Source organism: Mizuhopecten yessoensis, unplaced genomic scaffold (assembly GCF_002113885.1).
Source record: "Mizuhopecten yessoensis strain PY_sf001 unplaced genomic scaffold, ASM211388v2 scaffold716065, whole genome shotgun sequence".
NCBI lineage: Eukaryota > Metazoa > Mollusca > Bivalvia > Pectinida > Pectinidae > Mizuhopecten > Mizuhopecten yessoensis.
This window is the reverse complement of record NW_018479930.1, coordinates 87280-101358: the sequence shown is the minus strand read 5'-3', so window position 1 is coordinate 101358 and position 14079 is coordinate 87280. Positions and strand designations below refer to the sequence as shown.

The following is a 14079-nucleotide window of genomic DNA, read 5'->3' as shown; positions in this document are numbered from 1 at the left end:
TCACATTGGTGCAAGTGTACCTAAAAATGTATACAAATGTATATAAAATAAGGAGATTAGGAATTAATCGGATCATTAAGTTAAGTATATATTTGGTAGTGGAAACACAGACATGTTAGGTAAGGTATATATTGTGTAGTGGGAACATAGTGGAGTTCAGAATAACAGCAACTTGTATCGGAACAGTATTACTGTATCCTCAATGTAAATATAAAAAGTGTACTATAGTTACTGTACATGTGTAGACAATGAACCTGGGCCAAGCCATACACAGCAGCTTTATCAATGGATTCCTACAAGCCAGAAGTTAAAATTTTATCCTGGTCACCTTCACACATGCAAGTCATTAGTTGAGCTGTGTGTAGGTAGAGGGCTAATGCAATACACACTGGTTCACCTGGTAAATAATGCCCCACCCCTTCATTTCCATCAACAGTATACCATGGGTCACAAAACCAGGTAAATAACAAGGTCAGTGGGGGTCAAATTACGTAGATACTTGATACCTGCCTGCATAAAGAAAATATATCCTTTATCAGGCAACTTTTATTTCTGTTCAAAAAACAAACATTTCTCCAAAGGGCAACAATACTGCACAAAACAAATGCTCACGTAATCCCAGGAAGTATATAGAGGCACAAATTTCCATTTATTTACTGGAATACATAGACAGAAAACCACTAAGTATCCCAAAAAGCACTCAAAAGAAATAATTAATATCCAGCCATTGAGACTAGACGTCACAGATCAAACATACATACTGTGATTAATTCTCGGGCCCCTGTGATTAATTCTTGGGCCCCTGTGACAATTAAGATGCGAGACTGCATCGGGTTACACATTTCTGTGAGTTATTTTCTGGGTATTTTGGGATTTCTTTTGTTAATTAAAGTCTGATTTTTGGAATGCATGTACAAAGTCATGTATTTTAGAATAAGTACCACCATTTTATTTAGGCGGGTGGGGGATTATATACAAAACCTACTTTTTGTTTACTGCTTGGGAATTCAAGTCCATTTTTGGAATTAAAAAAAACACCATTTTGTTTTGGGGAGAACCCTATTTACATAGTCAGAAAAATACACTGGATATATTTTGACTACTTCAAGCATCTGATACCAAAATGTATGACGATGTTTTGCCTCCTCCCAATCATATGATGTGTTTAAACTATCAAACACTGTAACATAGGTGACGTATGGTGCTTTAATATTTTCTTTTCAGGTAGTTCATTTAATTATTTACATGTAGTAGAATTTCCTCAATCACAACACTAGGCAAATCAGTGTTCAGTTGTTGGGAGAAATGTTTTCTGGAGCCTCAACAAGAGAGGATGTTTGTTTGGAGAAAAGCCTTGTTGGGATCTAACCAGTGGAGGAGGTTAGGAATAAGCCTTGTTGGGGCCTCAACACCTTCTTTTGCCTGCACATGAGCATCTCCGCTGTTGATAAGCTGGCTGGTCACAGCAGTTTACTATTGGCAGCAAATTACCAGCAGATTGTGGAGGGGTGCTAGTGTAACAGACAGGAGGAATACTGGCTGGCTAATTAACACAAAATTATGAATGAAAAACCAGAGATAAGAGCACCTGATATATGGCCAGATATTATGAATGGATCCTCAGGAGGGCTTTTAATGAATGGAAGTTAACTGTGTGGCGGTGTAAATTATGAACAAGGCTTACATTACTTTAGTGTGTGGTGGTTAATGAGTTTTACCATGATGTGATGTATACGTTTTTATGTACAGATGATACAAGTGTCATATATTTATGGTAACCTACTAGATATGTAAATGTAAAGGTGACAGTAACACTGGAAGTAATTGTTCATGCATGTCAAATTGGGGTTGGCACTTTGTACTAGGGAGTTGCTGGTGAGTTGCTTGACAAGTGACCTGAAAATTAATTTAAAACCCAGCTACAGTATTTTGTTTTTTTGTTGTTGCCTGGCCTGGCCTTGGGGCTACATAGCATTGTAGACAGGCTATGTAGAATTGTCAAGTAGGCACAGGCTATGGTTATTGACACAGCTCTTTAGTGGTCAAAAAAGCCACTATTATCATTGTGGTCAGGGGCCATTCATGAATTAAAAACCACAGGCCATTCATCTGACTGAGCCAGACCTGAGTAGGTCAGGCAGATGTGGCTTGACCAGGTGACTGGTCCTGACCAATCATCCATTCACATGCTAATAGCCTTGCTTATAAATTTATGAATGACCTACACATCCTATCCAATATAATGTAGCCATCAACAGATTAAGGCCAGATCATTGGGCCTGCTCTCCCTATCAGGACTGTGTGGAGTGCTGTGTGTGTGTATAGCTGACTCAGAGTGTGGCTGCATCCACTATAATCAGTAGGGGAGGTTAGGTATGACATCCGGTGAAGGTGTATGATGGCCTGGATCACAGGTATGAATGAAGGCTGGATACACCACCACAGTATAACACAAGACAATTATTATATAACAGAGCCAGGCCTACCAAATGTTCTGTTGCCCAGGGCAGTTAGTATACTTTCCCATTAAATGTATAGTCTGTTTCAATTTGGTAATTACCAAACTGTCATTTAGGATCAGGCCAAACCTTCATGATTATAACATATGATAAACATTTTATTTGTCGCCTGAACTGAGAATGAGAAATGTCGACGTACATTTATAATTCTCAATCCTGGAGGAAATGATCAATTGTCTAACAATTATCTAAAAATGTGTAGATCATGTCATTATCATGACCACCAATACTACTAGATGTACACACCTGGGGAATAGTAATGACAGTCCCTGTGTACTGATTTCAAAACAAACTGTGTACACCATTGTTGTTGTCATCATAATTCCTGCTGAATTTGTTATTTGCTTGATTTCTGTTTGAGGGTGTTCTGTCTTGTCTGTGTGTGGCATTCATTTGTGTTATGTACAAGTGTCTCCCTTTACCTGCTCTCACTGTATATATATTCAGTGTGTGAAAATGATAAGAGAGAAACTCAGACTCTATTTGAAGATCTGGTGTAAAAAAAACAATTGGTGTATGTTAACATTAATTAACCCACATCTGTATTGAAGTCGAAATCATCTGAAAGAGTTTTTCTCCAGACATTAAACAATATTTGTGAAATTGAAACCGGAAAGAGACATGAGAAAACGGAAAGAACAAAACAAATTTGTCTTAGTGATATAAGGATATGGACAGTAAGTTTATGCAATATATATTTAACCTTTTGCCTATTGCTTTCACATAATGATATCGCTTTAAATGCAATGTTTTACATATGTTTATACATATTATTGCTGGTTACATACAATTAGTTATGATAAGATGTCGAAGGCATTTATTTCTCAACACTTTGCACATTCTTACAGTTTAATTTGTGTTGTTGTACATTGAATGAACAATTGAAATTAGACCTAATTGCACATTATTAAACTATTTCTCTTATTTGCTTTTTATGCTGCTTTATGTTTTGGATTTGTAAATGGTAAGTTTCATTATATATATATATATTCCTCCACTTAGTGTTATTAAGGAGGCTCCACCCTTTCGCAATTAACCAGCAGAATTCAATGAAAGTTTCACATAATGGTTATAATTATGTTGCTATGCAGAGATGATTTTATGAAAAACTGAGCATTCTGATAAACTGGGTATTGTCAAATTTAACACTTTCACATTTATAGTGTGTGGCAATAAAATAGTGAAAAGAAGCATTGCTAATCAACCCTACAAATATTTTATTTATCATAAAATATCTAGAACATGTTAAACAAAATGTTTTTTATTGAAATTGTATGGATAAAAGTAATGATATACAAGCTAAAAGCATACAGGACATGTAGATTCATACAAAAAGAGTGAAAAATTGAACCAAATATACACCCAAGTCTCTATTATTCATTTATTTTACATTTTACAATCATTTTGATCCTGATGAGAGTTGTCTACCTTGAATGAATGTAGACATCAGTCTACATTCCATGTGCCTCAAATACGACTTTCTTAAAGTCGTCTGATCTGATGTCAGTGTCTTCCCGTAAGTTCGTTTATGTCTTTGTATCGGAATCTTTGTTTCTGAAGTACGTGTGATTACAGGTTTCCAAGTTAAGTCTCGATATTGGGTGTTGACATATCATCGTCACGCACGTGTACTATTGTTTACCTGATGTAACTATAATTTACACTACGGTAATGGAATGCTCAATATCCCATTCGGAAATGACGACAAAAAAATACGACAAGAAAAACATGTGTACTAGCTAGGAAGGGTGGGAGGTCCTTAAAGGTAACACAGTCAGTAAAGCATTATAAGGAGTAGTGGGGACTAGTCCACTGCCAGAATGAATACCTGGGTACATACCCTTGTGTCACTCTTGGTCGCTCCCTGGGAGATTTGTAGGATGTAAACCTCGGGCAAAACCCTCTAGTTTTTCCCGGTCATCACTTCATACTTGCAGGAAGTTTATCCAACCTTTAGGGTAATGTACAGAGATCTATCCACAGGTGGAAATTATTCTTCCATTCCTTCAGGATAGGGAATTATCTTTTTTTTCTACCCCAATTTCCTCCAAACCAAGGAATAAAAAGGTTATTTTGCCTTGTAAGTCAATGGCATTGGTACTAGTATAAGAATTGTTTATGGCAATGCTTTTAACTGTTAAAAAAAAGGGGGGGGGAAACATATTACATATTTTTCAAATGTGATTATGAACACACTTTACTTGAGCTATTGACTACCCAGGGTAAGACAGAACCATCTTACCCTGATGTCCATTGAGGAGAACTATTGATCTGTTTGTCACTGATGACAGTCGGATTGATCTTTAACATTGTGTACACATACGTTCAAATCCTTCAGATTCTGTGTTTATAATTTCATTAGGTAATGTCCAAATATTTCTGATCTACTTTTCAATGTCTGATGAAATGTTTTTACTTTTTTCAGGGGTGTGTAATATAGATGGAGATGAAGAGGTCTTTGTGGTAAGTGTCCACTATTTTTGCACACTTACAATTTATTGAACACATTTGATTGAGAAACAAAAATGTTTCATTATTTACATTGGTTCTGATCTTACACACAAAATCAGCATATAGCTTGTAGTGGTAGTCATAGTGTTTCCAGATAATGTTTGTTCTGGAACCTTTTGCCAGTAACTCTGCTACACAACTGATATTTGTACCATTGTACACCCTGTGTGATTTTTGACTTATTTTCTGCTTGTCATTGACATTTATGTGGCAGAGTATCAAATATCATCTCTCTTGTTAACTGAGAAATTTGAAAGCATAGCTGGCCATTGGGGCCCACGTTCAAGCAACCCTTCTTTCACTTTTTGTGCAAATGTCATTATTGTTAAATAATTATTATCTAATAAATGTGTTTGCTGAAATGCGTGTTCAGATATGCTTGAGATATTTTTTAAATATATTTTTACAATACTAATTTGTCTATAGATTCAGCATACCGATTCGAAGAAATTATGGCATTACAAAATAACAGCATTAAGATATCCAGTTCCTTCTTTTTCAAAGTGAAACTCTTTGTTTAAAGTTGTGATTCCTGCTGATCATGCATCTTTAAAAAATCAAAGCAGAAAAACACTGTAGTTCTATTTTAATCAAGACACTGTCATCTTTTGTGAATAAAGAGAGTCAGGTTAGATTTACAGGCTATAAAAGATGCTGATCTGCTAGTACAGAATTAAATAATAGGACGAGATGAAAAGGCTTGCTATAGCTATTTCTAAGAATATATTATAAATTTTAAAAAAAAATGCACTGCAGGTAAGACGAAGGGGAGTAACTCTTTCTTTATTTGTGACTTGCTTGTGGTTAACCATGTTTTTTTCATATTATAGCTGCTGGACCTTCCAATGTCAGGCCAGTCATCACAGTCTGCCTCCACAACATCTACAACCACAAGTAGCCCTACCCCTCAGTCTCCGGAGTCTACAATATCGGGCCTACCAGAGTCCTTCCAGTTCAGCCCACATGCTAATCATGGGCATCTACACCGGGTGCACTATATCCCTTCAACGTCACCTCACCGGAATGTGACGAGCGGCAGTGTCAATAAGCCCTCATCACCCCCTAGTGACAAATCTAGTAGTAGTAAGTCAGACACAATCGATACTAGTAGTTTCAGTCGAGATGATATATGGATCAAGCCTGATGATCCAACATCTTTGAGCGGTAAATCAGAGCAGGTTCTTCTAGACTGTACAGATAATCTAGAAATGAAGGACTACCAATATGTAATATTTGCCAAAAGTAAACAACATGAATATAGCTATCCGACCTTAGAGTCAGTACAGAAACCACCGTCGAAACGTGAATCGACAAGTAATATCAAGAGACAGCCTTTGATCCAGCAACTCCCACCTTTACCCAGAAAGCAGAAAGACAAGAATAGAAAAACAACACAACGGTTGATACCACAGCAGAAGTCACGGTGTAAACACTGCCACGAACTGTTTTCTCATGAGGAGAATGGGCGGGGCAGTTGTGAGGATGCACCTGATGGGTTGGAAAAGTGTATAGAATGTGTCACTTGTGTGTGGTGCCCCAAGTGTATTATCTACCACTGTATGTCCGACCCAGAGGGAGACTATGGACACCCGTGTATGTGTGATACAACTGATGACTCCAACTGTAAGAAGTGGACTGCTTTGACAATTCTTTCCCTGTTTGTTCCGTGTTTATGGTGCTATTGGCCTCTGATGGCCTGCCACAAGTGTGGGGTAGCCTGTGGCTGCTGTGGGGGCCGACACAAGGCTGCGTAGCATGTGTCAAAGAGCCACCAACATACATACCATAATTGTTTTCGTGGAGTGCGTTATCAAGCTGTGATATTTGGTCTTTATTTCTGATCTGTTATTTCCTATTTTGAACTACATTTGTATACTATCCTTTTAAATTCTCATACATTAAAGGTGAGTCTATTTATGGCTCAGACTTTAATTGTGAGACACTTTGCAATGTTTGGATATTATATGGTATCAGACAGAGGTAGTATTGTCTCCCCTTAATGAAATGAAGTGAAAAACAGTAGGTCTGGCAATGGTCAAATAGTTTTAATTTCAAGAATTACAGCTTGTGACAACAATCTAATTGCAATTTATTTGCATTTTGTCACCTTTTGGCAGTTCATGTATTGTATAGATTCTAGATTAGAATTTTATTTTGATATCCACAAAGGGTTGCTTGTGAAATTCTCGATTTAAAGTTAAGCTACCTCAAGCTCTAAATGATTTTTTTTCATATCTTGCCTACTACACAAATATTTTGTAACTTTCTTTCGTTTTCATTAACAACTATATTTATTTCCTAGTTTCTGTTCTGATGTACCATATATATGTAAAATATATTCTCATTGTATCCTGTTTAATTAAGAGTTCAAAATGAAATCTACAAATTAAGAAAATAACCTATGACAACATGTGAAGTGTGGTGAGATGAATGCCTGGTGTTGGAAGAGGTTAGCCATCCCTATATTAATGAATTACAAGAATTGTATTATACAGTTTGTTTAGATAGGAATGAATCAAGCGTTTTGACTGGAAGAGTGGTTTGATACAGAGGGGTACCACTGTGGTGGCTGTAACACAAACAGTACATTTATGTATGGTAGAGATCTTCTGTCCCTCTCTTTATGTTTTGAGCAATCTAAGTGCCTACAATTCAGTGCTTATTTTTTCTGTCTACTTACACACACAGTGTGATTCAGAACTTAGGATAGTTGACATATTTATGTCAGAATATTTAATTTGCATTAACGTCCAAGAAAGGTGAGATCTCGTGTAACAGATCACAGCATACAAATTTGTCTAACAGTTTACCCATGCCAAAAAAATAATTTTTTGATTCAATTTAAAAAAATAATTGATATTGATGTTGTGACTCTCAGAAAGTTTTTTATTTCAATTTTCAAACTCTTGAGTGCTATAAGATGATACAGACAGCTGTGTTTAACTGTTGTTATAAAGGGTATATAACTGCTATCTTTTCAGGTGTATAATTCCTGTCATTGAAAGTGTATACTTGTATAAACCTTTCATTGGTGTTTGACTCCTATCACTGAAAGTGTATACAATCCTTGAATTAAAGGTGTATGATGTCTTTGATTGAGGGTGTATGATTTCTTTAACTGAAGGTGTATGACTTCTTTAATTGAAGGTGTATACGTATGACTTCTTTAATTGAAGGTGCATGACTTCTTTAATTGACGGTGCATGACTTTTAATTGAAGGTGTATGACATCTTTAATTGAAGTCATTTACAGTCCTTGAAGGTGTATGCCACTGACTCCTAATATTGAAGGTGTATATATACATGTACATGCCATTCATTGAACATGTATGGCTCCTGTCATTGATACAGTTATATTCTTCTGATTGGCAAATTAGGTGGTAGAAAAATATGTTGTAGATCCTGTAATTTGAGATTTCACTTTCAGCATCCCAAGCAACAGTTAAGGTATATTGTCATTCCGCAACTTTATGTCTGAAGAAGATTTTATGTGTTCAAATAAAACTGTTTACCATAGTCTAGCTAAACTTATGTAAAGATGGAGTGTGAAAAGTAAAAAAATATTTGTTCAGATTGAGTATGAAGGGTAGGGGTAGGTTTGTGAATAGATTTAGTGTGAAAGGTAGATATATGGATTGAGTGAGAATGGTAGGAATACACGCATATAAGATGGAGCGCGAAGGGTAGGTAAGTATGGGTGTAGATGAAAGGTACACACATGTGTACAGATTAAGTGAAGAGTGAAGGTATACATGAGCTCAGATTTAGTGAAGGAAGGTATACATGTGTACAGATTAAATGAAGAGGGTAGGTATGCATATGTATAGATTAAGTGTAGCGGGAAGGTATACATGAGTACAGATTTAGTGTAGAGGGAAGGTATACATGTGTATAGATTTAGTGTAGAGGGAGGATATGTGTGTACAGATTGAGTGTAGAGGGAAGGTACACATGTGTATAGATTTAGTGTAGAGGGAAGGTATACATGTGTACAGATTTAGTGAAGAGGGAAGGTATATGTGTGTACAGATTGAGTGTAGAGGGAAGGTATACATGAGTACAGATTGAGTGTAGAGGGAAGGTTTACATGAGTACAGCTTTAGTGTAGAGGGAAGGTATACGTGTGTACAGATTTAGTGTAGAGGGAAGGTATATGTGTGTATAGATTTAGTGTAGAGGGAAGGTATACATGTGTATAGATTTAGTGTAGAGGGAAGGTATATGTGTGTACAGATTGAGTGTAGAGGGAAGGTATACATGAGTACAGATTGAGTGTAGAGGGAAGGTTTACATGAGTACAGCTTTAGTGTAGAGGGAAGGTATACGTGTGTACAGATTGAGTGTAGAGGGAAGATATATGTGTGTACAGATTAAATGAAGAAGCTAGGTACACATGTGTACAGATTGAGTGTAGACGGAAGGTATACATGTGTACAGTTTAAGTGTAAAGAACAGGTGTAAATGTGAACAGATCGATTGAAGGTAGGGGTGTACATGTGTATAGATTGAGTGAAGGATATGTATACTGAGTAGTGTGTACAGATTGAGTACGAGTTATCTCCCATTATGCACCAGGATAGAGTCCTTATGCTCGCCTTTTATTATCTTACAAATATGTGTTTAAGTGCAAAAGTGTTGTCATATGCAGAAAGAAAGAGGATCTAAGAAAATTAAGTATTTGTCAGTTAAATGGCCATATGCTTTTTGTTTTTCTGTATTGTTTTTGTTGATTTTTTAAAACTTTGTTTTTGCTGGTAGTACCGACAAAAGCAGTGCTGTGTATGTTGAGGTTATTAAGTTCTGGAGTTCTGTTGCAACATGTGTTTTTAAAGGGTGTTTTTTATTTCTATTTCTTTTTTAATTTTCTGGGAATGGTTTAACTTTAAAGAATTTTCCAAATTCATTAATTTTAATTTACATTCTTAACATAAGTGTTATACCGTTTTGTTACATGTAGTTTTGCAATAAATCTATTATGTATTTTCCAGGGTTGGGAGGTTTTTCAAATACTTTATATTTTATTCTAAACACAGGCAGGGATATTTGAAACTCTAATATTAATTCATGCTAAATTTAAATGCTCTGAAATAATTCCATAATTGTTCCACAATTTAACATACTACTACATTGTGAAACTGAATATGTTAATTACTAGGTATAAATACACGCAAAAAGTTGATCAATTCTACATTTGAACTTTTGAATTTCTTTTCAAAGAAAGATCTGGATTACTTTTACTGTAAACTGTATACTTTTGAAACGGTCATTTTCTTGTATAATGTTGTGTATATATAATACTACCACAGATATTCTCAGAGTTATTTCAACTCACATGTTATTTTTTTTGTATACCTCAATATAATGGTTCTCTAGCCGTTATCTCTACACAGATGTGTTCGTCAGTGACTGTCATATCAAGATCATGCATAATGAATATTCCATAGAACATCACACTTCATCACACCGTCACATTCATTAACATTTCTATCAAAATTAAAAATTGTATTGCTAAATATTTTGCGTCTGTATGTTTTATTTATTTAAGTAAGAAAATAGTATTAATTCGACGAATAATACACTAATTTTCCTACAAAAGATATTATTTATTCCAAGCAACTGCAATTCCAATGTTTTCAATATATTTCTGAAGGAAACGAGCGACATTTTTGAGATGCATAACATTTCTTGCACTTAAAATGAAATATAATCAAGCTAATGATGAATAAATATAAAATTGAGATGGTTGTAAAATATTCTGCATAATTAAAATTAAAATGGTTGTGAGTCATTATAAACATTGTCACATTTAAACTGAAAACAATTTAAAAAAGAGCATGGTGAATTCCACTTATCACAAAGTTGCTAGACACAATATTCCTGATTTTGTTGTTTTTGTAACAGGTTTCACAGTTGACTCCTTTTTAAGAGTCTTCATTAACTAGATCAGTAAACAGAATTTTGACTAAAGAAAAAACCCAGAAAATTATACATTTTCAAAATGTAACGTGTCCCCGTTTATCAAGTATAAATGCTGTATACACTGATTTGGATAATGATTCAAACCTTTCAGTGTGCTTTAAATTTAGTGAAATTTGTTTTAATGTAAGTTTTGCCAAAGATAGTTTGGTTATAGTGCTTTACCTAAGGGATGTGCTGTTCATGTCAAATTAAGACATGCCCATTAAGTGCAATATTTTTTTCATTAATATCTTCATTGACAGCAAATCTGAAAAATATAATTTTCTATCAACAAGTAACTGATTTTGTAGCCATAGGAAAAGAATGTGACATACTAGCCAACCCTTATACAGTGTTGTAGCTTATCATATTGTAAGGGCCCTGTATCCCTACGTTCAGACCCCTAACCGACAGTTGGTCAGCCATTTTTATAACCAAATCGTTCATACTGTGGAATTATGGAACTGTACTATTAATAATTGTGATTCATCTTATTTTATTCTCAGTGCTTCAAAACATTTACAGAAAGTTTGAATATGTAATGCAGGTTTTACTCTGGTCTGAGCTGTAAGGATACAGAGGTCTCTGAATCGCTCTAGTCTAGGCCACAGACAAGGTCAGCATTACAGCCAATCATACTGTCGTCACTTGATCTGCCCCCACAATGTATCCAAAGCTAAGTGTTGTGTGACCAGGTTTGGGATTAAATGATGTCATTTAAACGTGACATCATTACAGCAGTTAGTTTGTAGGAATGTGGTGGCAGGTGAATTGAGCCATTTACAGGGACTAACATTTAGGATGTTATGATATATTGTACATATATTAGTTGATATACAGATGGTTGTAATCTGATAAATCTGTGCATGTCACAAAGAAGTCTATGTGTTCATGGATAACTACACATTGCCATTGATTAGCCTTATGATTGCTATTGTTTTTTGTATATGATGGAATGGCTGTAGTGGTTTGTGTTGTGGACTCCTGACATGTGTGCCTGTAGCCCAGACTCATTTTGCTTAATTTGTCTTTACATAAGTAGTTCAGCCTGATTCTAAGGTTAACTACAGAAATGTGGAGGGTTATCTGTGACACTCCAATGGATGAAAGATATAATTGTCCCGACATAAAACTACATCAAGGGACATTAGAAAAAGCAAGACCCCATTAAAATTTACAATATTTTGTAAAATATCTCATTAATTTGCATTTATAAACTAAATACTTTAAATCATATGATAAATGATAATCTACTAAACCCTGTATGTGCTTGTACATATCACCTTACTATGCTATGAGGTTGTGGTTTGGTTACATTAGGGGCGGGTGCATAGTAATTTTGTCAATATTGCGGGAAGTAGATATGCTGCAAGTTTTATGTATTAAGGGGAGGTAATCTGGTGGTGTGGGGAGGTTTCCTTGTTTATTATTCTTGAGAAGGGGCATTGGTAGGGTGGTAGGTTACTTGGTGAAATTATCTATGAGAGGGGAAGATTACCTGATGGTATTATCCTTCCTGTTTTGAGGATGGGGGTACTGGCGGTGATATTGGGGAGATACTTCTTGCATTTCTCCATTGTAGTGTCACAGAGTTGGGCGTATGCAAATCTACTTGTTATGGACTTTGGGAAGAAGTTCCTTAACTCATTTTTACCTGGACACAAATATTGCTTTCAAAGGTAGAGAATCTATAGTACAATTAGAACAGTTGTTGACAATCATGACATAAATGGCTTTGTCCTGTTACCTAAGTTTGTGTTTATTTTAGTTTTTGTAAAAGTATTTGTTAACAGTAATTATACTTATGTGTTTATAATGAGGAACTATTCACATGTATGAAGAGAAAAAGTCCCTCTTGTAAAATAATAGCAAGATGATGAAATGCTGTATTCTTCCCAAAGTACATGATTGTTGTGGATTGTGTGTTGAAACTGTGTGTGTTGGGAAGGGCAGTGAATGCTATGTGTTGAAGCCTTGGACGTAGGGAAGGGCAGTGAATGCTATGTGTTGAAGCCTTGGACGTAGGGAAGGGCAGTGAATGCTATGTGTTGAAGCCTTGGACGTAGGGAAGGGCAGTGAATGCTATGTGTTGAAGCCTTGGACGGAGGGAAGGGCAGTGAATGCTATGTGTTGAAGCCTTGGACGTAGGGAAAGGCTGTGAATGCTCTTTACATGTAAACAACTTGTCTGTTGTTTTGATTTAGAGTTTTGAGATAACACACTGGCGATTGTGTCTTATGTGAGTGCATGCATTGTTAAAAAGTACGAGGGCAAATGTTATGTACACTGTCTGTGTGCCAAATCCACTGTTCCTTTTTTTGTCCCTTTTGGGAACTTCTTTGATGACCATATTGGAGGTGTAAGGGTGTATGAGCTAGGATTACGTGGTTTGTTGCAGAGTAATTCAGAAGTATGCTTTGTATTTGTTAATATTGAGTTGTTGCATTATTTTATATATATAAGTCACAAGTCAATATTCTTACTGTTCATGCAACTTTATTTTTCATCTATTTTTTTTTAATTCTAAATATAGGGATGTAATTGAAAATTTTCTTGAAGAATTTGTAGGATAAGTAATATTTTCAATTTGAAAAATGATTGAAATGAAATAAGAATCTTGATATGATGAAGTACTTGGCTGCTGTCTCTGTATTTTGGAATCTTTCCTTCCCCTTTTTACACACACAGAAATGTGACTGATTGAATCAGCCAATATGTAGATTGCCATTTGATTTATACTCGATGTAAGTTAACATAAGGTGATAGTAGTATACCTAAGTTTTCATAATGTGGCCTGAAATAAAACAATGTCCGAACTCTTTCTTGGTGTGATGACTCGGAGGGGAAACCAAACCGACGGAAACTTATTATTTAAATATTTCTTTCTATCAATCCTCTATATTTTGATTTGCGCTATTTTACTCCTTCAACTTGAATGTTGTTACACATTATCATCATGATTTTTATCTACTTGGTCCTTTCTGTCATCAGATCATCTACATGGTCCTTTCTGTCATCAGATTGTCTACTTGACCCTTTCCGTCATCAAATTATCTACACTATCCTAGCTTTCTGTCATCAGATCATCTAC

General features: G+C 35.5%; 1 protein-coding gene across 2 annotated transcripts in view; it reads left to right on the top strand.

The window, feature by feature from the left end:
• The window catches only part of LOC110441624 (sprouty-related, EVH1 domain-containing protein 2-like), a 31003-nt gene extending 17199 nt beyond the window's left edge, over positions 1 to 13804 (top strand). Inside the window, exons 4-5 of one of the 2 annotated variants that reach the window (XM_021484818.1) lie at positions 4960 to 4982; positions 5861 to 13804. In XM_021484818.1, coding sequence (XP_021340493.1) covers positions 4960 to 4982; positions 5861 to 6784 — 947 coding nt within the window. In that variant the 3' untranslated portion in view covers positions 6785 to 13804. Of the gene's footprint in view, positions 1 to 4944; positions 4983 to 5860 lie in introns of both variants that reach the window. The other variant, XM_021484817.1, reaches the window with a different exon arrangement.
• Positions 13805 to 14079: the final 275 nt, after the last annotated feature.